The 24,256-nt window shown below is 42.2% G+C and overlaps 1 protein-coding gene across 2 annotated transcripts in view; it reads left to right on the plus strand.

Annotated features, from left to right (window-relative positions):
- The first annotated feature begins 1,140 nt into the window (after window positions 1-1,140).
- The window catches only part of slc6a6a (solute carrier family 6 member 6a), a 39,259-nt gene continuing 16,143 nt past the window's right edge, over window positions 1,141-24,256 (plus strand). Inside the window, exons 1-8 of one of the 2 annotated variants that reach the window (XM_041855783.2) lie at window positions 1,141-1,324; window positions 12,442-12,671; window positions 12,905-13,039; window positions 16,075-16,309; window positions 19,306-19,438; window positions 20,950-21,084; window positions 23,242-23,345; window positions 23,490-23,614. In XM_041855783.2, coding sequence (XP_041711717.1) covers window positions 12,443-12,671; window positions 12,905-13,039; window positions 16,075-16,309; window positions 19,306-19,438; window positions 20,950-21,084; window positions 23,242-23,345; window positions 23,490-23,614 — 1,096 coding nt within the window. In that variant the 5' untranslated portion in view covers window positions 1,141-1,324; window position 12,442. Of the gene's footprint in view, window positions 1,325-5,009; window positions 5,234-12,441; window positions 12,672-12,904; window positions 13,040-16,074; window positions 16,310-19,305; window positions 19,439-20,949; window positions 21,085-23,241; window positions 23,346-23,489; window positions 23,615-24,256 lie in introns of those variants that run through there. The other variant, XM_041855782.2, reaches the window with a different exon arrangement.

The raw sequence follows: 24,256 nt of genomic DNA on the forward strand, positions 1-24,256 counted from the left end.
AATGTTACACAAGAAATGGGTCATTGTTAGAGGGCCCAAAATCACATAATTTCCCTCTTGCCCTCTAATATTGCCCATCTGTAAAGGAAAAACTATTTGCAACCATAGAAGTCTTTCCTAGGCCACATTGTCACAAGCCATGCCATTCTTTGTTTCCATTGCTTTTGCATAGAGAATTGGCAGGTGCATTTGCATAGTGTACGTCTTGTTTTGTTCACCACAGATCAAGGTAGCATTGTCACGAATCACATAGCTACACAAATGGTAAGGTTATGGTATTCTTAAAGTGATAGTTCCCTTCAAAACCAAACTTTGTCAGATGTTTTCAAAAGTGGTTTAATGCTGTGTAGTACTGTCACAGCTATATGCCTCAACTGCTAATGAATGGGATAGGCACCGCACAGTCTAACATGCAGAAATCATAGGGTGCCTATCTTTTCCATTAATTTGCGATTGAGGCACACAGTTTAACAACAGATGGTGTGCAATTTTGGAGTAAACTATCACTTTCTGTGGTTCAGGTATAGAAATGTAACCTCTCTGTAGAATGCATAGCATTTGGTGTGACTAGTTTCCCCCCTGTGGTTTGCTGACTGTTCCCCCTACCCCCTGACTAGTGTGTCCCACAAAGCTCCGCCATGCCAACACGTGACCTTGCCATCTGTTTGGGTAAGGTTGGTTGTCTGTCGGCACCAGATTAGGCTACTAAAGTGCAATTAACTAATATGTACTGAGCTGAACAAACGTACAAAGTTGTGTTTTCATATTAGGCTACTTTGAAAAATGGGCTAGGCCTAATGTTCTTAGGTTGTGCAATACTGAAGACAAATGTGATGGAACTTAAATTTAGAATTGTTTTCCAATCATCAACCAGGTCCTTGCTTATGTTTTAGGTATTATTGTTCATGGCTATGTTGGTTATAGTTAATATAATGTTTCACCTGTTACCAAGCCTGTGATGAAAACGCCACAGCAGTCCTTCATGTCCTTTGCCCTTTCCATCCCTTTCTTGGCTGAGTTTGTGAGTCCGCATGCGCATGCGCGATATGCTTTGAGTTTTGATCGAGCCAGATGAGTTGAGAGCGCCGAGCGACTCAAATTAGCGGGAACCTGTCACTTTAAGAATAAACTCTCCTGTTGCATGGGGAAGCTGGTGATTTTCCACTCAAACTCATATTAAACGCGCACCCGCTCTCAGAAACAAAGGTCAGAGAGAGAGGGAGGGAGAGTTCGTGCAATTAATTTCCGATGCAATTGTTTTATTGAGCACTCACAGCACAACACAAGTTTAAGGGACAGCTCAAGCTATACAATTACCTGGCAGGTAATTAAGCATCATCTTTATCCATCAGAGAGATAAGTAATAGAAAATTAGATTATTGTTTGTATGTTCTTAATGTATAGGCTAATATTCACATTCTTTTCATGATATAAGCCATATTGTGATTGATATTTTCTGAATAGAGCAGCCAATGTATGTTCTGTAACAATTTCTCAAGGTTTTGGGCTGAAATATACATTTTGTTCTTTGATGTTTTCAGATATAAAAGTAAGTGTCCTCTTGGGAATCTCTCTCCCTGCTTGATAATGTTTTATTTGAAGTGATGTTAATAATTGCTGTGTGTATAAAACCTAATTATGCAGTGCGTGTGTCTGTGAGCGCACATGATGTGTAGGCTAAAAACACCGTAGCCTGGACATCAACCCTGTGACGTCTTATATTGCCTTTGGACGTCAAACAATTTAATTAAAGCCAATGTTTTTGGGTATATTTTATTTGTCATAAAATTATGACAAAATGCAACATTAAAGTATAGGTATATTTTGGTTGCCATTGTCTGTGAGTGCGCTTCCGCGTTTGAAATTCTATAAATGAATAGGCTATATTTCCTACGCTATATCATTGTTTTTTTTAAACAATGCAATGCATTCTAAGAGGCCAACTTTTGTGGTTTGGGGTGGATGTATTGCCTTTAAGACTTCGCTCTCCTTTATGATGTTACTGTCTCTCTCCCACGTGTGCCTTCTTAATCAAACCTAGCCTATATTGGATGGATTGGTTTTGTCAACGTGCAATAATGATGAGGACTGTTATTTGAAAGACGATGGTGTTCGTGAGCTAGGTGTGACGGTTTAAGACGGGTTTAATACCAAATAACAGGTTGTACATCTTAACCCACTTATTTTGTCTTCACTCTGCCCGACAGAGTCCCAACTCCCGACAGAGAAACAGGCATTGATTGAGATTGAGGCGTGTCCTTTTTCGTACCATATTTTTTAGGAACAACAATGTTGTAGTTTGTCATCTGCTGATGAGAATGGATCGACTCTCGCCCTCCATTGGCTTTTGTATGACTTTGAAGAGGTGACGTTTTATAAATCAGATAATGACATTTATAATTTGCTGTTCCTTTGGGATAAATAATTATTGATGTGTGGTTTGAGTCTTTTAGACACTGACACTATAGGCTGTAGTAGGCTAGTCTACAAACAAATGTGTCATAAAGATGAAGATGGCTTGTGTTTTTGTTTTGTATGTCAAGAGTGGATTTATGAAACATTGATCTATTTCTTAACCATTGTCTTGGGTCTTTCCTAACCAACCATGAATGAGTTGTTGATAGTAGCCAAACATACACTTGCAGTATTGCTGCAAAGATGATGCTTTCTCACAGAAGCCTGTTTACAAAGGATAACGTGAAAACAATAGATATACAATGAAAATAAAATGCACATAACTGCATAGGCAAAGTCTACGGTCTATTACCATTTTGATGCTTCATCTCATATCTGTGTATGATCAATCATTATCTCTACCCTTTTTATTTTTTAACTCAAATGGGCCCTTTTTGAATAGGAAATCAAAAGGAGTAACAGTATTGAGTTTTCTGTCATATGAATATGTAATACACTGCAGCTATACTGATGTGTGCACCTTATTACTGAGCCAGTATGCAATATTCCATGCCTATCAAAATAACAGTGCCGTGGGGTCAAGCATCATGCTACATTATCCCACATCGCTGTTATCTGAGTAATTGTTGGTCATTGACACAATGCTGTGCTGTTGACATAGCTCTCCCTCCTGACATGTCACATTTACATTTGTTATTGGATTACCCCTTTAATGTATTTCACTTGCTTAAACACAAATGTTGTGCAAGACAAAACCCCTTGAGGTGGATCCAGTTGTTTCCAATGGGGTCCAGAGAGCTGGTTTGGGATGCTTGGCTGTTATTTGATGAATGTTTCTCTTTTCTATAACATCATGCTACACAGTAACATCCTGTCATGTTGAAATAGAGGGTCTGCCCTCAAAGATTAACTTGATTTCAACTTTAACTGCTGAATGTAAAGAGTAAAAAAACAACCTCCCCCTAGACTGTTGTCTCCAGGCAAGCTGCATCAGTTAAATTAGATCTTAGAGACATCTCAGAATTCGGAGCCAAGACAAGCATTCCAATTCCATAAATCTGTTATATTATATAATAGCGATTGTGTGCCGTCCGCTGTATACCCAAATAAGGGTGGTATGGGTTTGGTGAGGAGAAATTGTAGAAACAAAGCTACAAGTGAGCCAACATATTAATTGGTTTGGACAAAGTTTAATACTCCACTGAATGAAGTAATTGAGGAATGGTTTGGCTGTTATAAAACATGCAGACAAGGCTTTTTGTTTTAAAACCATGCCCAGCCACCTAAAAGAGGGGCGCATGATTTGTCATAAACAGAAAATGTACCTTTGACTAAAGGTCTTATCAAATAGTTTGATATTTAACAGTCTTTGATTCTGTCTTTAATGCTTCAGTCTCAGAAGATAGTGTCAACAGTCTGAGACCACAATGCAGTGGAATAAAGTGAAAAAAACGAAATCTATTCTCAGATTTGCGATGACAATTAAAGCAACTGTATGAAATAGGAGCTCTGTCACACTCCTTTCCTACTCCTCTGTTGTCTGCCAATTTGTAACAGAACACAAGACCAATCTCAAGGAAACTCATTCACAGTATAACTTTGGTTTCTTTAACATGACGTAACAGAACGTTTCTTTGCACTATGCAAAACAATGTGAGTTGTTATATTTTTCCAGAAGTGGCAAGGATATTCGCAGTCTGCAAATATCATGTAAAGTGACTACTTCTGTGTGTGTAAAAGCCTGCCGAAAGCCAAGCCCTGTCCTCTGTCAAAAGGATTGCGCAAATCCTGGAGTCAAGTTTAACACAGTTTTTTAATTACAGTGCCAGCTATTGTACACGTGAGATCCTTTATGAGTATATTATGGTGTCTAAACAGAACAGGGAAGAATACAGGACCCATCACCTTATTAGGCATTGTTATAGAGTGCGCTGTACCTGGTTTACGTTTAAGAGATAACCCGGCACACGCCATTTCTGAATGGAGCAGAAGGCTCCCAAATACACCACAGAGACACTTCCCTGATTATATCCTGCCACCGATTATCAACACTATATTTATATTCACAAATAGTTCCCATAGAGATATTTGAAAGTCTTTGCTGTGATGTGAAATGACACAGTCATACGCAGTTATAATAGGAAATGTCCCACATTTCCAATGCTATGTGGAAGTGGGACATTAAGACAGAAATAAATGAAAACTTAGCATGGTCAGCCAAGCCAGTCATCAGTCCCTTCCTTCAGTCCCTGTCCACCCACCAGCCCTTACCCACATAATGTTTTAAGAGGGCTCCTTTCTCCTGCCCAGAAGCTGTCCCTTGAGGCTTGATTTCCCCTGCATGCTGCTGCTCATGGCCTACTACTCTGTTCACACCCTCCCTCCCTCCCTCCCTCCCTCCCTCCCTCCCTCCCTCCCTCCCTCCCTCCCTCCCTCCCTCCCTCCCTCCCTCCCTCCCTCCCTCGCCACCCTATCCTGTCATCTGTTTCAGTTACGTGAATAAGGAGTGCCTGTGACACATGCAGGGCAAAGCGTTCAGCCCCAGTCCCTCACTGTGTTGTGTGTGTGTGTGTGTGGGTGTGGGTGTGGGGGGATGTAAGTTGGAAGTGGAAATTTACAGTCCCGAATCAGTATCTGGAGAGTTGGTTCACGACTGTGCCCAATCTCCACATAGGATTTAATTGTCTTTAGCTGAGGGCGGCCCTCGCTGTCAGCTCCACTTCTTGTGAGCAGTGTTGGCATAAAGACATTCAGTACAGAGGAATGGTGACAGCTGAGAGAGAAGCACACTACATATAGCCACAGCCATGAAGGAAATGTAAGTCCTTGGAATTACTCAACTGGAATGATAAAATAGCCTTATCTAAATATTTTTGTCAAGTGATTATTAAGGTCTGTTTTGGGATGCTTTTTGTTTAAACTGAATAAGCAATTTCATGTAAGTACTTAGAAACCCTTGAATTAGCATATTTTAAATGTCTTCGTTAATGCTTTAAGTGTGAAAAGGGGGAACTACTTCACCAAGACTAAGGATTGCATTCAGTCCTTTATGTCCGTTTACCTTTTATCTTTTGCGATGCATGTTTGTACAGAATGTTTCTTTGTTTGACTGACTATCAGATGCTAAGTTGGAGATGTGTCTAATAAAATCAAATCAAATCTAATTTTATGTGTAGACCTTACCGTGAAATGCTTACTTACGAGCCCTTAACCAACAATGCAGTTCAAGAAATAGAGTTAAGAAAATATTTACTAAATAAATTAAAGTAAAAAATAAATGCAGTGTTTTCAGATAATGACAGTGTGATGTTTTAGAAGGGTTTGAGAATGTCTGGTCAAGAGTGTCTGGGTGGGTCACGTAGTCGATCCCATGGACTGTTTGCCTTAAGTCTATCTGACGGCAGACAGCCTCCCAGCACCCAGCAGGTGAAAGCACATAAAGCAAGAGAGAGAGAGAGAGAGATAGAGGGATAGAGAGTGGAAGAGAAATAGTGGGCGAGAGCTGATCCAGTTATGTAATGAGGTTTGAGAGTGGAAAGCGATTCAAGTTGACTTGTCATGCATAATAGAGACAGAGAGAACCTAGAAAATGACAGAGCAGAATGAGCAGAGCAATGGAGAGGAACATAATATGAGCTGGATTGAGTAATGAGGGGTTGTGTGGTTGTAGCTCAAGCAGCCATTTAAAGGGCAATTTCAATTTTTTAAAACTTCATATTCATAATCTCCAGCACCACCCCAACATCAACATATGTGAAAATTGCGCGTTTCTATGTTTTGTAGTGAAAAAGATAGAGGAAGATAAGTGTTTCCAGTGACATCATCAGTGTGCATTGTGTGATTTGAACCAATTATGAGTAGGCAAAACATAGAAATACTCCACTTTCACACATGTTGATGTTGGGGTGGTGCTGGAGATGATGCATATGAAGTTGAAGTGAAATTTCCCTTTAATCATTTAATGAAAGAATGAGTAGTTATTTGAGACTGCAAGACAAGTTCACTTTTTTATCAGACTCTGAAAAACAGAAGCACAGAGAAGTCACTGGTCAATGTGTGCAGCTTTGCATTAGATTTTCACAATGTGGTATTTGTCTGTGAATAGCTACAATGTGTGTGGAGCTGCTTAAAAGCAGCTCTGTTCTATTTCTTAGTCTGCCTGTACAGTGGCTACATGAGGTAACTGTGTGGAGTGTTAGTCATACGACAAGGTGAATGAAGATACCGTATGTTTTAACTGAGAGTAGTTGGCTGACTTTCAACTGAGAGTAGTTTGGATAGATTGTTCTGTAAACTGGCAATACATGTATGTATTTGAAAAGAAAAAGAAAAAATTATAACCACAAATGGTGCTAAGTGTTAAGTGGTAAGTCCAGGCACTCCTGTGGGTTTGAAAGTTAAAAAGCCTTTAATGTATGGGCTGACATGATTAAAATACACCAACGCCTATAGGCTTACACCTTCATCAGGGTATCTGACAATAATATGTATTGTTGAGAGATCCAACTATAAATCAACTTTGAATTATACTGTCACTTTCAGAGGCTAAAAGAGAAACATTTACTTTTTGGAGAAAGATTTGTTCTCTAGCTACTGTTCTGTGAATCTTTTGGAAACCAAGCACCTAGTCGACTGACTCGTAAGCTTTTGTGAGGAAACCAATCCTCAATGACAGATTTATTTTGGAGCCAGTGAGAGTAGAGGGGAAGCCTTTGATGTTCTCAGTTTCTGCCAACTGCATTTGTCTGAGTCTGCCTCAAAAGGACAGGAAACCTTACCCTGTTACACTGGTATTAGCAGACTTACAATTAATCATAGCTGCTTTTTTAATTCTTCCTGTTTATAAGGCGCCATTCATTATATTCCAGTAGTAAGCTTGAATCAATTTGTGTCTTAACATGTCCAAAGAATTTCTTGTCCAGCAATACCTCCTGCCCTGCCATGCTTTGGTTGTTTTACAGCCCTTTGGCACAGGCAGGGAAACGGGATACCTGAGACAGTAATTACAAATCCTGTCTTTCTTGGAAAGGCTGTTTACAGTATAAACATTCAGTGAACTTAAGCTGTGGGATCTTCCGGAACCCATCCAAGCCTTCGGCATGGACACGGATACAGTGCCTTCAGAAAATATTCACACCCCTTGACTTTTTCCACATTTTGTTGTGTTACAGCCTGAATTTAAAATGTATGAAACTGATATTTTTTGTCAGACACAATCCCCAATTATTTTCAAAGTAGAATTATGTTTTTAGAAATGTTTACAAATGAATAAAAAATGAAGTCAATAAGTATTGAACCCCTTTGTTATGGCAAGCCTAAATAAGTTCAGGAGTTAAAATGTGCTTAATAAGTCGCATAATAAGTTGCATGGACTCACTCTGTGTGCAATAATAGTGTTTAACATTATTTGTTAATGACTACCTCATCTCTGTACCCCACACATACAATTATCTGTAAGGTCCCTCAGTCGAGCAAAGAATTTCAAACACAGATTCAACCACAAAGACCAAGGAGGTTTTCCAATGCCTCGCAAAGAAGGGCACCTATTGGTACAGTGGGGGAAAAAAGTATTTAGTCAGCCACCAATTGTGCAAGTTCTCCCACTTAAAAAGATGAGAGAGGCCTGTAATTTTCATCATAGTTACACGTCAACTATGACAGACAAATTGAGAATTTTTTTCCCAGAAAGTCACATTTGTAGGATTTTTAATGAATTTATTTGCAAATTATGGTGGAAAATAAGTATTTGGTCACCTACAAACAAGCAAGATTTCTGGCTCTCACAGACCTGTAACTTCTTCTTTAAGAGGCTCCTCTGTCCTCCACTCGTTACCTGTATTAATGGCACCTGTTTGAACTTGTTATCAGTATAAAAGACACCTGTCCACAACCTCAAACAGTCACACTCCAAACTCCACTATGGCCAAGACCAAAGAGCTGTCAAAGGACACCAGAAACAAAATTGTAGACCTGCATCAGGCTGGGAAGACTGAATCTGCAATAGGTAAGCAGCTTGGTTTGAAGAAATCAACTGTGGGAGCAATTATTAGGAAATGGAAGACATATAAGACCACTGATAATCTCCCTCGATCTGGGGCTCCACGCAAGATCTCACCCCGTGGGGTCAAAATGATCACAAGAACGGTGAGCAAAAATCCCATAACCACACGGGGGGACCTAGTGAATGACCTGCAGAGAGCTGGGACCAAAGTAACAAAGCCTACCATCAGTAACACACTACGCCGCCAGGGACTCCAATCCTGCAGTGCCAGACGTGTCCCCCTGCTTAAGCCAGTACATGTCCAGGCCCGTCTGAAGTTTGCTAGAGTGCATTTGGATGATCCAGAAGAGGATTGGGAGAATGTCAGATGAAACCAAAATATAACTTTTTGGTAAAAACTCAACTCGTCGTGTTTGGAGGACAAAGAATGCTGAGTTGCATCCAAAGAACACCATACCTACTGTGAAGCATGGGGGTGGAAACATCATGCTTTGGGGCTGTTTTTCTGCAAAGGGACCAGGACGACTGATCCGTGTAAAGGAAAGAATGAATGGGGCCATGTATCGTGAGATTTTGAGTGAAAACCTCCTTCCATCAGCAAGGGCATTGAAGATGAAACGTAGCTGGGTCTTTCAGCATGACAATGATCCCAAACACACCGCCCGGGCAACGAAGGAGTGGCTTCGTAAGAAGCATTTCAAGGTCCTGGAGTGGGCTAGCCAGTCTCCAGATCTCAACCCCATAGAAAATCTTTGGAGGGAGTTGAAAGTCCGTGTTGCCCAGCGACAGCCCCAAAACATCACTGCTCTAGAGGAGCAACAGTGTGTGAAAACCTTGTGAAGACTTACAGAAAACGTTTGACCTGTGTCATTGCCAACAAAGGGTATATAACAAAGTATTGAGAAACTTTTGTTATTGACCAAATACTTATTTTCCACCATAATTTGCAAATAAATTCATAAAAAATCCTACAATGTGATTTTCTGGATTTTCTTTTCTCATTTTGTCTGTCATAGTTGACGTGTACCTATGATGAAAATTACAGGCCTCTCTCATCTTTTTAAGTGGGAGAACTTGCACAATTGGTGGCTGACTAAATACTTTTTTCCCCCACTGTAGGTAGGTAAAAAAAAAAAAGCAGACATTGAATATCCCTTTGAGCATGGTGCAGTTATTAATTACACTGTGTATGGTGTATCAATACACCCAGTTACTACAAAGATACAGGCGTCCTTCCTAACTCAGTTGCTGGAGAGGAAGGAAACCGCTCAGGGATTTCACCTTGAGGTAAATGGTGACTTGAAAACAGTTACAGAGTTTAATGGCTGTGATAGGAGAAAAGTGAGGATGGACTCCAATTGACAGAGTGAAAAGAAGGAAGCCTGTACAGAATATTCCAAAACATGTATCCTGTTTGCAACAAGGCACTAAAGTAATATTGCAAAAAATTTGGCAAATCAATTAACTTTTCCCTGAATACAAAGTGTTAAGTTTGGGGCAAGTACAATACAACACATTACTGAGTACCACTATCCATATTTTCAAGCATAGTGGTGGCTGCATCATATAATGGGTATGCTTGTAATTGTTAAGGACTGGGGAGTTTTTCTGGATAAAAAATAAACAGAATGGAGCTAAGCACAGGCAAAATCCTGATTCAGTCTGCTTTCCACCAGACACTGGGAGATAAAATACACAGCCCAAAATAAGTACTTTTATTTGAGTATTTGAATGATTATTTGTAAAAACCAAATAGTCTGCCAAAATATATTTGACTGTATGTTCAATACTTATTTAAAATACTATTTTCAAATACCCGGGTTAAATGCATGGGAGTTTATTTGAGTCAGTGTATTTGAGTTTTTCATATACTTTCCAAGTGTATTTCCAAATACATTAAAATATGAAACTACTTTTCAAATAAAATATACAGTGGGGAGAACAAGTATTTGATACACTGCCGATTTTCCTACTTACAAAGCATGTAGAGGTCTGTAATTTTTATCATAGGTACACTTCAACTGTGAGAGACGGAATCTAAAACAACAATCCAGAAAATCACATTGTATGATTTTTAAGTAATTAATTTGCATTTTATTGCATGACATAAGTATTTGATTCATCAGAAAAGCAGAACTTAATATTTGGTACAGAAATCTTTGTTTGCAATTACAGAGATCATACGTTTCCTGTAGGTCTTGACCAGGTTTGCACACACTGCAGCATGGATTTTGGCCCACTCCTCCATACAGACCTTCTCCAGATCCTTCAGGTTTCGTGGCTGTCGCTGGGCAATACAGAATTTCAGCTCCCTCCAAAGATTTTCTATTGGGTTCAGGGTTGGAGACTGGCTAGGCCACTCCAGGACCTTGAGATGCTTCTTACGGAGCCACTCCTTAGTTGCCCTGGCTGTGTGTTTCAGGTCGTTGTCATGCTGGAAGACCCAGCCACGACCCATCTTCAATGCTCTTACTGAGGGAAGGAGGTTGTTGGCCAAGATCTTGCAATACATGGCCCCATCCATCCTCCCCTCAATACGGTGCAGTTGTCCTGTCCCCTTTGCAGAAAAGCATCCCTAAAGAATGATGTTTACACCTCCATGCTTCACGGTTGGGATGGTGTTCTTGGGGTTGTACTCATCCTTCTTCTTCATCCAAACACGGCAGGTGGAGTTTAGACCAAAAAGCTATATTTTTGTCTCATCAGACCACATGACCTTCTCCCATTCCTCCTCTGGATCATCCAGATGGTCATTGGCAAACTTCAGACGGGCCTGGACATGCGCTGGCTTGAGCAGGGGGACCTTGAGTGCGCTGCAGGATTTTAATCCATGACGGCGTAGTGTGTTACTAATGGTTTTCTTTGAGACTGTGGTCCCAGCTCTCTTCAGGTCATTGACCAGGTCCTGCCGTGTAGTTCTGGGCTGATCCCTCACTTTCCTCATGATCATTGATGCCACACGAGGTGAGATCTTGCATGGAGCCCCAGACCGAGGGTGATTGACCGTCATCTTGAACTTCTTCCATTTTCTAATAATTGCGCCAACAGTTGTTGCCTTCTCACCAAGCTGCTTGCCTATTGTCCTGTAGCCCATCCCAGCCTTGTGCAGGTCTACAATTTTATCCCTGATGTCCTTACACATCTCTCTGGTCTTGGCCATTGTGGAGAGTATAGTCTGTTTGAGTGTGTGGACAGGTGTATTTTATACAGGTAACGAGTTCAAACAGGTGCAGTTAATACAGGTAATGAGTGGAGAACAGGAGGGCTTCTTAAAGAAAAACTAACAGGTCTGTGAGAGCCGGAATTCTTACTGGTTGGTAGGTGATCAAATACTTATGTCATGCAATAAAATGCAAATTAATTACTTAAAAATCATACAATGTGGTTTTCTGGATTTTTGTTTTAGATTCCGTCTCTAACAGTTGAAGTGTACCTATGATAAAAATTACCTCTACATGCTTTGTAAGTAGGAAAACCTGCAAATGCAGCAGTGTATCAAATACTTGTTTCCCCACTGTATCTGAATACTTACTTCGAATGCATGTGAAAGTAATTGAGCTATTTGACATAGTATTTGAACTCAGGTCTGATTACCAGGACATGTCTCAATATGATATCCCTGGTTAATTAATGGATACAAAATTATACATAATCAAGATTGTCTATATTATGCAAATTATATGTGTACAGTGTAACTGTGCACAAGTGAAGATTGTTCAACCCAGAGAGATTTGCAATGCAAGATGGAATGTATATCCAATGTGAAGTAAATAAAAGAGAACTGTGGCGAGGAGGAAGCCATACAGTGACTCCTGTAGCAGTTCTCATTGCAGGCTCTATACTGACACATAGCTAGCTGTATCACTGTATCACGCCATGGCTGACTATACAGCACGTGAGATACCCTCATCTTGCTAATGCGCCATCCTATCTCTGCCTTATCCGGCTCACGTCTCTCTCTCTTCCTGTTCATCTCTCTCTCTCTCGCGCTTTCTCTAACTCTCTCTCTCTCTTTCCCTCTATAGCATGGCACAGAAAGAGAAACTCCAATGTCTGAAGGATTTCCACAAGGACACGCTGAAGCCTTCGCCAGGGAAGAGCCCGGGCACGCGGCCGGAGGACGAGGCAGAGGGCAAGCCCATCCAGAGGGAGAAGTGGGCCAGCAAGCTAGACTTTATCTTGTCTGTGGCCGGAGGCTTTGTCGGTTTAGGGAACGTGTGGCGCTTCCCGTACCTCTGCTATAAGAATGGTGGAGGTATGCATTCAAATGAACATTGGCCCTTTCTCCATACAGACAGCTCTTAAAATGGGGGGTCACTCAAGTTTGATAATAGTTTTCAGGAACCTTCAAAAAAGTCGTTGGGGACTGCAATTACAGGCTTTTGATTTGTGAAATGGCTGTGGGTGGGCACATACTGTAGACCCTGACATTTGTAGGCTAACTGTCTGTTCCCTTTCCCTCTCTCTCGCTTCCTCTCCTCCACCCAGGTGCATTTCTCATCCCATACACCATCTTCCTGTTTGGTGGAGGCCTGCCGGTGTTCTTCCTGGAGGTGGCTCTGGGACAGTATACCTCTGAGGGAGGCATCACCTGCTGGGAAAAACTCTGCCCCATCTTCACCGGTGAGTCACCACACTGCTTCCCATTGTCCTAATACCATTCCCCCCTATTGCCCTTAGACCAGTCATCATCAGGGAAAGTAGGCAGGGAAAGGAGGTTGTGTAAGCCTTCTTGGACATGTACTGTAGGTGGTAACGTCAGAGACTGACAGAGGGATTAGTGAAGAGCCTAAACACAGCAGAGTTTCCATTAGTGAAAGCTCAGGCGGGGTGCCAAACCTGCTTGGTGCCTTCTTAGTGCCTTGTCCCATTGCAAAAAAAATCGCTACTAAAAATAATGATGTTACCAGCCTTTGATCTAGCCTCAATGTTCTTCATGTCCTGCTAAAAAAATCAAAATCCAGTGACAATACCCAAACTGCAGTTGTCCTGTTTTTCTGACTGCTCTTGTGAAACTCCCCAACAGCGTCCAGCAGCGCTGATTGTGCTGTTGGTCTGTGGGTTGCTAGACTCAGTGCACAGACATTGAGTTCTGCTGAGGTGTCCCTCCCTGTGTTCCAATGGGTAATTGGACAACAGTTACTTCATTCATTAGCATGCTCTGTGATGTGTAAAATACATTATTCAGCATAGCTGTGGAGCAGACTGGTCCCAGATATGGATGTGCTTCAGCCAACTGTCTCTGACTATGCTTTTGACATGCATAAGGATTTAGCTAAAGCACACAGTGCTGGTGATCTGGGACCAGGTTAGTTGAGGATTGCCTCATTTGCATTGGAGCCTGGAGTGGACGTCATCAAACACCAAACATTGAACACTCTAAAAGGCGCTGCATGGTCAATCAGACGTCTGCATTGGCTGTGCAGCATTTACGGTGATACTGCCTCTGCAGAAGTCAGGGCATTCATACTTCTTGTGCTTCACGGAGAAGCGCAGAGCTGTTGAGCAGAGCTGTTGTGAAGGAAGTAGTCAAGGAAGTGAGTTTGTGTTTTTACAGGACCGCCTGCCCCCACCTACCGTCAACCAATCATGTCAATGCGGAGGTATACGGAGCTATACGGAGCCCTCCGCATTGTTAAAAAATTTGGGAGGCACACGGCGATGCAGTACGGAGCTCAATTTTGGCCTCTGCATGCCTCTGAAGGCTCTGCAATTGCGTCACACCCACCATACGTACGGAGCCTTCGACCACACCGTATCAAGCATAAATTGCCATTTAGACTGGCCTATTTTTTTGTCTTGTGGCAGCTAAATACAAACATATACACGCACATGTATTTTCAGCCTTGGTTGTGTAAAGTAGTGCTGAGTTCTGTGTTACCATGGCAACAGAGAAGGGTAGCGCGAGTTGCCTAGCGATGGGATCTGCCCCAAAATAATACATATCTCATGCAGTGGATCAGCAATGAAAACACTCAGCATTTTTCATGAAATGATGGACGGTGTAGGTCTTGGCAACAGAGGCCACCTGTTTTGTTTGTCAGCACCACGGATATGTTATCGGATAATAGCAAGATGTCGTTATTCCAGTCCTGGCGTCAGGGTTTGGCACTGTAACGTATCTCCTTATCAGTCAGGGTCCTGCCATAAGTTTACACTGTGATATACTACAGGCAGACCAGTTAAAACATGTAGACCAGTAGGTAGAGAGACAGCTCCCAGCCATAAGCTGCTATTCCATGAAGCCCTGAACGGCAGGTAGAAAGAGACAGCTGAAGACTGGGGGTGCAACCAATCTTCAGCAGCTGTTGATGAGCTTGAATAATCAAGGAGTGCTGAGGCAGCTGCCTAATTGACTGGCGGGTTGTGTGAACTGGCACACACACACATGCGCACGCACGCACGCACACACACTCACTTGCGTACGCACACACTCACTTGCGCGCACACACGCACGTGCGCACGCACACACACGTGAGCACACACACATGTGCGCACACCCACATACAGACTAGAGAGTGACAGACGCCCACAGGTGGCCTATAGGCCGGCTGCCATTGTCCCTCTTAGTGTTTTATCACACCTTCAGAAGGCCTGCCTTGCCTCACCCACCACACACACAACCCTGGCTGGCAGAGGTGACGCCACTTTACAAATAGTTCAGAGGAGTGGAAGACTACAGGGGATTTCTGGGACCAAAGTCATTATTACCGGAGTTAGTACACTCAAGCCAGGGAAACATCCTCTCTCTGAAATAGGAGTGTTGAGTTGTGAACATTTGAGTCAGTGGATTGATTTCCATTGGTTTTATGGCCATAAATCTACTCAAAAGGCACTAGGTCAGTGCTGTTCACTGAAGTGCTTCAGCTCCAATGTTGGCTTTACTTAGTTTAGTTTACAAGGGGATTAAGTGACACATACTGTAGCCCATATGGCACTGTTCTAAAACAGTAAATTGATAAATTGGATATGTGATAGACTAATATAGTTGATTATTTTAATATGTATTTATTTATGTATCGATACTTTATTACATGTAGAGGGTGGCAGGTAGCCTGGCGGGTAGGAGCATTGGGCCAGTAACCGAAAGGTTGCTGATCGATTCCCCGAGCTGACAAGGTAAAAATCTATCGTTCTGCCCTTGAGCAAGGCAGTTAACCCATTTTAGTTGAATGCATTCAGTTGTACAACTGACTAGGTGTCTCCCTTTTCCCTAATAGTTTAAAACCCAATCAAGATACTTGTTCTATTGGAGTTCTGTTGTTTGGGGTGGTTATATGGCATTTAGCCACAAAACATGATTATTTGTCTCCCTAAAATAAAATGACCTTGCAATATATTTCTAACAAAATCATATCTGTTTTTGAATCGGTAAGATGAAAACAGAATAGCTCTATCTCTTTCACAAGATGTGTTTTTAATTCATATCAATTTACCAACATTTCAAAACAATTGATATATCGCGTTTTGGAATGAAACTCTTGTGGTTTCACTATTTAGTTGTAGGACATCGATTTTTCATGGTGATTTCATCATGGCTGTAACTTATTCCAGGAACACTAGTTCTCTGTTTACTCCCATGCTTCTGCACTGGTTTACTGATATAATAAAGAATCAATCCTGTAATGGTTTTAAATAATTATTTCTCTTCTCTGTAGGTATTGGCTATGCCTCTATTGTGATCGTCTCTCTCCTGAACATCTACTACATAGTGATTCTAGCCTGGGGACTCTACTACCTATTCCAGTGCTTTCAGCCGGAGCTGCCCTGGGCCAAATGCAATCAGCCGTGGAACACAGACCGGTGTGTGGAGGACACAGTCCGCAAGAACAAGACCCTGATGCTGGCTGCCAACATCACCAACTTCACCTCGCCCGTCACTGAGTTCTGGGAGTGAGTAGTCACTGTCCGACAGCTGGGTTAACTCTGTTCTGACACACACAGACAAACACAAATGGATACACACACGCACACGCACGCACACACACACACACACCTTTCATGCATACACACGTACGTGAACACAGTCACATTCTGTCCACATTTACAAGGTCAAATACAAACTCAAATATAAACAGTACAGATACTGTGCCTCTTCCTTGTTTGCTGTAAACTTATGTTTGGATGGGCAACATTTCAAGAAACAGAAATCACACTGAACTTTAATAAACTCCCCCTCGGTCATGAGGTTCATTCTATCTTTAAATTGGATCATTTCACTGTACTATATTTGGATCAAGGGGTATTATCCTTTTCTTTTCCTCTTAAAAGTCCTGCCAAAGTTGTATCCTCTTGGGAAGCCACAATCACTTAACTTCAAATCACAATTTACGTTAAGATTATGCTTATTTACATTTGGCCAACACAAAATCCAACAGCATAGATGATATCTACTACTAGTCATACAGTTGAAGTCCGAAGTTTACATACACTTAGGTTGGAGTCATTAAAACTTGTTTTTCAACCACTCCACTAATTTCTTGTTAACAAACTATAGTTTTGGCAAGTCAGTTAGGACATCTACTTTGTGCATGACACAAGTAATTTTTCCAACAATTGTTTGCGGACAGATTATTTCACTTATAATTCACTGTATCACAATTTCAGTGGGTCAGAAGTTTACATACACTACATTGACTGTGCCTTTAAACAGCTTAGAAAATTCCAGAAAATGATGTCATGGCTTTAGAAGCTTATGATAGGCTAATTGACATCATTTGAGTCAATTGGAGGTGTACCTGTGGATGTATTTCAAGGCCTACCTTCAAACTCAGTGTCTCTTTGCTTGACATCATGGGAAAATCAAAATAAATCAGCCAAGAATTCAGAAAAAAATGTGTAGACCTCCACAAGTCTGGTTCATCCTTGGGAGCAATTTCCAAACGCCTGAAGGTACCACGTTCATCTGTACAAACAATAGTACGCAAGTATAAACACCATGGGACCACGCAGCCTTCATACCGCTCAGGAAGGAGACGCGTTCTATCTCCTGAGGTGAACGTACTTTGGTGCGAAAGTGCAAATCAATCCCAGAACAACAGCAAAGGACCTTGTGAAGATGCTGGAGGAAACGGGTACAAAAGTATCTATATCCACAGTAAAACGAGTCCTATATCGACATAACCTGAAAGGCTCAGTAAGGAAGAAGCCACTGCTCCAAAACCGCTATAAAAAAGCCAGACTACAGTTTGCAACTGCACATGGGGACAAAGATCGTACTTTTTGGAGAAATGTCCTCTGGTCTGATGAAACAGAAATAGAACCGTTTGGCCATAATGACTATCGTTATGTTTGGAGGAAAAAGGGAGAACGCTTGCAAGCCGAAGAACACCATCCCAACCGTGAAGCACAGGGGTGGCAGCATCATGCTGTGGGGGTGCTTTGCTGCAGGAGGGACTGGTGCACTTCACAAAATAGATGGCATCATGAGGAAGAAAGATTATGTGGATATATTGAAGCAATCTCAAGACATCAGTCAGGAAGTTAAAGCTTAGTCGCAAATGGGTCTTCCAAATGGACAATGACCCCAAGCATACTTCAAAAGTTGTGGCAAAATGCCTTAAGGACAACAAAGTCAAGGTATTGGAGTGGCCATCACAAAGCCCTGACCTCAAGCCTATAGAAAATGCGTGGGCAGAACTGAAAAAGCGTGTGTGAGCAAAGAGGCCTACAAACCTGACTCAGTTACACCAGCTTTGTCAGGAGGAATGGGCCAAAATTCACCCAACTTATCGTGGGAAGCTTGTGGAAGGCTACCCGAAATGTTTGACCCAAGTTAAACAGTTTAAAAGCAATGTTACCAAATACTAATTGAGTGTATGTAAACTTCTGACCCACTGGGAATGTGATGAAAGAAATAAAAGCTGAAATTAATAATTCTCTCTACAATTATTCTGACATTTCACATTCTTAAAATAAAGTGGTGATCCTAACTGACCTAAGACAGGGAATCTCTACTAGGATTAAATGTCAGGAATTGTGAAAAACTGAGTTTAAATGTATTTGGCTAAGGTGTATGTAAACTTCTGACTTCAACTGTATATACTGAGTGTACAAAACATTAAGAACACCTGCTCTTTCCATGACATAGACTGACCAGGTGAATCCAGGTGAAAGCTATGATCCCTTAGTGATGTCATTATTTTTATCGACTTCAATCAGTGTAGATGAAGGGGAGGATTACAGGTTAAGCCTTGAGACAATTGAGACATGGATTGTGTATGTGTGCCATTCAGAGGGTGAACGGGAAAGACAAAAGATTTAAGTGCCTTTGAACGGGGCATGGTAGTAGATGCCAGTCTCACCGGTTTGTGTCAAGAACTGCAACATTGCTGGGTTTTTCATGCTCAACAGTTTTCCATGTGTATCAATAATGGTCCACCACCCAGAGGACATCCAGCCAACTTGACACAACTGTGGGAAGCGTTGGCGTCAACATGGGCCAGCATCCATGTGGAACGCTTTTGACACCTTGTAGAGTCCATGCCCCGACGAATTGAGGCTGTTCCACAGAAATAGAACACATAGAATGAAAAGAACATTCTGTCATATTCTCTCAAAATTCTCTAAGGGCACAGTTCATTCAGGCCCAGGGTGAGCTAGAGCAGAGGACGGTTGGTGAAAACTAGACCTCACAGACACACTATTACCCCACCGTCACATCATGTGGATGTTTGCTTTTCACTGCTGTGATGTAACCTCTGTTGGCATGAAACCTTGGTCAGGACCCACAGGAATTATGACATGTCACACTTGCCCTACTTTTTAAAATGTTTTTGTAGAGCAGGAAACGTACTGTACTGTATCCTTCAGGGGTCTACATAAGCCTACAGTTCTGTCCCGTCAGAACAGTCATTAACCTGGATGCTGTCTGCCCCCTCTCTGCTAAGACGCAACGTGCTGAGCATCTCCTCTGGAATTGATGACATCGGGCCACTGAAGTGGGACTTAGCCCTGTGTCTCCTGGCAGTATGGATCGTCTGCTTCTTCTGCATCTGGAAGGGAGTCAAGTCCACTGGGAAGGTGTGTAGAAGCATGATGTGGTTGTTATCAGGCTTGTTTGTAGTCTCTTAAAAATAGTGTTTACAGATGTAGGATCTTAATTTGATCACCCAGTTGCAGAATAACTTTACTATGAAAAATGTATCAACCCCTACAAAAATGTCCATTAATTATAATCCACATAATAATTCACATTTCCTGTTGCTGCAGGATTATTTTCCTGCTGTAGCAAACTGGCTCAAGTGAAGATCCTACATCTGTATGTACACACCCAAAAAGGGGAATGACTTAATATGTAATGTCTGCTCCATAAGGGCAGTAACCTGAGTGCTAGCTGTTTTCTGCTGTAGCCAACTTGTCTTTGTCACTGACAAAGCAGTAATGGTGTGTTGATGATTGCAGAAACAGGCAGGTTAGTCTGTTTGATTAAGGACCGTGAGTTACTGGACTGTACATTAGGTTTTGGCCAGACTCAATGCTGACAGTGTGTTAGTGTGCATTACAGTACAGCAGATGTGTCCAACACTGATCACTAAACCACTTAAAGGACCACTGTGGCTTGTTGGGAGACCGATCAACTGTCTATTTGGCAAACTGTTACGGAAATACCCCATTCGTGGTTTCAGCTCCCTACTTAAACAAAACACAGAATTAGCCCCTTCCATTATGGTAAACCGTTGCATATCCAGCATTACCATATCTTAACAAGGTAGTGGCTTAAATCCACACTGTAAAAGGCTGCCATTATTACCATGTAGTACATTTTCTTATCCCAACGCACCTAGAGCAAACACAGAGCTCTACAGGTCACCTGGTTATGTTATGGAGGCCTCTCCTTACATGACAGCAGCTGTTATTTCAGTTAAAAGCTATTGTAAAATATATTTCCATGCATTCACTCCAGCTGCCCACCCCAACTGAAAACACCTCACACAATGCAATCCACAACAGTCAACTATCTTTGTGCAGTTGTGTCGTACTGTATAATCCATGCTCCCTTTCCTATTTGGTTAAACCCATTTTTTTTCCCAAGAAATAAACATTCAATTCTGTAAAATGGCCGACTACGCCACTTTTAAAAATTATATTATGAAACCTTGACTTCAGTTGATGGGCTGTCTCTGGAGCCTCTAAGGAGTGGGTAGACGTTACCCTCAATCTAACCACTGACACAGAATCAGATATTTCTTAATCCCCTTAATGATTGGGGATTGTTTTTTTTTCTTCTTTTTTTGTCATTTAGCAGACACTCTTATCCAGAGTGACTTACAGGAGCAATTAGGGTTAAGTGCCTTGCTCAAGGGCACATCAACAGATTTTTCACCTAGTCGGCTCGGGGATTAGAACCAGCGACTTTTCGGGTACTGGCACAACGCTCTTAACCACTAAGCTACCTGCCGCCCAGGTAAACTGATCCTAGATCTGTAGTTTGGGGCAACTTCTACCTCAAGCATCCGCTCCAAGTTCCATTCCGTTATGAAACCTTTACATCAGCTAATAAATCTATATTTGTCACTATCTGTTTTCTCTAGGTGGTGTATATCACAGCAACTTTCCCTTTCGTCATGCTTATTGTGCTGCTGGTGCGTGGAGTGACTCTGCCAGGGGCGTCCGAAGGAATCAAATTCTATCTCTACCCCAACCTGACCCGCCTACAGGATCCAGAGGTAGGAGCCATAACCCTTACCCAAACCCTCATCCCCACCCTTCTACCCATCTTCCCTGTCTCTGTGCAATCCCCTCCCCCCACCCCCAATGACATAACCACACATATCCCCTTTCAGCATCAATGCATATCTGTTTACTTACACGTCTATCAGGGCCTCTCACTGACATCTCTACATCATAAAGTCATCTGGACTGCGGAAAAGGAACCGGTACACAGCCTTGGTTAGGGCTGGTTGAATTATTAGTGGCACTGTAATCTTTGAGAGAACATGTGCAAGACTCGCTAGAACTCTCCAATCATCCAGGTTTGTGACATACATTACATGACTCGTCGAACATCTCATTCCAAAATCATGGGCATTAATATGGAGTTGGTCCCCTCTTTGCTGCTATAACAGCCTCCACTCTTCTGGGAAGGCTTTCCACTAGATGTTGGAGCATTGCTGCGGGGACTTGCTTCCATTCAGCCACAAGAGCATTAGTGAGGTCGGGCACTGATGTTGGGCGATTAGGCCTGGCTCGCAGTCGGCGTTCCAATTCATCCCAAAGGTGTTAGATGGGGTTGAGGTCAGGGCTCTGTGCAGGCCAATCAAGTTCTTCCACACCGATCTCGACAAACCATTTCTGTATGGACCTCGCTTTGTGCACAGGGGCATTGTCATGCTGAAACAGGAAAGGGCCTTCTCCAAACTGTTGCCACAGCATCGTCTAGAATGTAATTAAATGCTGTAGCGTTAAGATTTCCCTTCACTGGAACTAAGGGGCCTAGCCCGAACCATGAAAAACAGCCTCAGACCATTATTCCTCCTCCACCAAACTTTACAGTAGGCATTATGCATTCGGGCAGGTAGCGTTCTCCTGGCATCCGCCAAACCCAGATTTGTCAGTCGAACTGCCAGATGGTGAAGCGTGATTCATCACTCCAGAGTCCAATGGCGGCGAGCTTTACACCGCTCTAGCCGACACTTGGCATTGCGCATGGTGATCTTAGGCTTGTGTGCCGCTGCTCGGCCATGGAAAACCATTTAATGAAGCTCCCTACTAACAGTTATTGTGCTGACGTTGCTTCGGTAGTGAGTGTTGCAACCGAGGACAGACAATATTTACGCGCTACGTGCTTCGGCACTCCGTGGTTCCGTTCTGTGAGCTTGTGTGGCCTACCACTTCGCGGCGTTTCCTAGACGTTTCCACTTCACAATAACAGCACTTACAGTTGACCAAGGCAGCTCTAGTAGGGCAGAAATTTGACGAACTGACTTGTTGGAAAGGTGACATCCTATGACTGTGCCATGTTGAAAGTCACTGAGCTCTTCAGTAAGGCCATTCTACTGCCAATGTTTGTCTATGGAGAGTGCATGGCTTTGTGCTCGATTTTTTTATATACCTGTCAGCAACGGTTGTGGCTGAAATAGCTGAATCCACTAATTTGAAGGGGTGTCCACATACTTTTGTATATATAGTGTAATTCAATTAGCTCACTGCTCAGGAGTTAAATGAGTTGAGCGAAAATAGGCTGGAAGCTTAGGAAAGAGATAAGATATGTTTCTCTGTTGGTCCCAGTGCAATCTATGGACAAACTGAAGGCATGACAGCAGATGAGATTTAACTATGCCGGATGGACCTGGAAAGTTCCATGACAATCATTCTGCAACATCATGTGGTTTTGCAATGAGATTAGAGCTGCTTTTTTATTACATGCTTTGAGCTGGAAAGCTAAAAGGTACTTTTGTTTTATAAATTAGATTTGCAACATGGTATCCCATGTGGTCTTTTTGAGTTCCAATGTTACAACAAAAGCCTCGCTTTGATCAAGATGTTCAGTTTTGATGGAAATGTTCCTTTTTATCCCCGACAGAAGTGCAATTCAGTGCCCTCAATTTGATTTGAGCTCACAACATGTTTAATCAAGTAGTATTGCGTCTTAGCCTCAGTAGCTTAGTTACTTGTACGTTTGATCAGACGCAGAAGGAAAGGTCATAGTAAAATGCCTTAAGTGTGTTAATCAAATTTAATGTCAAATCTCATTGCTTATTAGGTTAATCAAACCCAATTTGTCCCAACAAATATGAAAAAGGTTGCCGGCCATGTGACCAGAAGCGCATGATGAATGGCGAACTGAGCCGCCTGGTATCATGTTGTTGCTGTTGTCGTCTCAGGTATGGATCGACGCAGGAACCCAGATATTCTTCTCCTACGCCATCTGTCTGGGGGCTATGACGTCACTGGGGAGCTACAACAAGTACAAATACAACTGCTACAGGTGAGCTTCGTTGTCATGCGGACAGGGGACTGCTGTAGTAGTAGAGAGAGCAACTCGTGTCAAAGGTGGTTGCGTAAGAAAAAAATGGGAACTTCGGTTCCGTCTGTGTAAATTAACATCCTCCATGACATATGTGTGACATAGGGACTGTTTGCTGCTGGGAGGCCTGAACAGCGGTACCAGTTTTGTGTCTGGCTTCGCAATATTTTCCGTCCTGGGCTTCATGGCACAAGAGCAAGGGGTGGACATTGCCGATGTGGCAGAGTCAGGTACGAGGGTCAAAGGTCAACGGTGAACATAGCAGTGATGGTGGGCACTGCTACCGAACAAAACAGATGATTGGAAAGTTAGAAAAAACGATTTAGTCAAAAAGACACCCAGATTTGAAAGAGGGAAAAAACTAAAAAGCGTCATTTGAAAAGAGAGGTTTTGGAAACGACAATGCTGAAATGTAGAGGTATCGGCAATTGCACACTCCTTGAATAAAGGCCTAAAAGAAACAGAATTGTTGCTTTTTCTATGATGTGTTTTCCACAGCGAATTTGGCTGTGGTTGAGTGCTGTGACGTGTGTCTGAGCTACCATGTAAAGATGGGTTAAATAAAGAGCCACTCATAATCACAGCTGTACTCTACCATCCACAGTCACCTGAGCTCAAAGGCACCAGGTGCACCGATGTTCCACTCTAGGGTTTATAATCTATTTAGAATATTTATGTTTATTTGAAAAATCATGTCATTACATCTTATGATGAGGGGTCATCCATAAGTGTGGATTTAATTTATTTAATTAAGGAATTGTTTACAGTCACTGTAATATGCAGTAAGCCAAAATAAGAAATTATTGGGCATTCTGTTCCAATTAAATTGTTAATTGTTATCATTTGTGTTGGGTAATACAGTAGACTGTGCT

Source organism: Coregonus clupeaformis, chromosome 30, assembly GCF_020615455.1.
Source record: "Coregonus clupeaformis isolate EN_2021a chromosome 30, ASM2061545v1, whole genome shotgun sequence".
Classification (NCBI taxonomy): domain Eukaryota; kingdom Metazoa; phylum Chordata; class Actinopteri; order Salmoniformes; family Salmonidae; genus Coregonus; species Coregonus clupeaformis.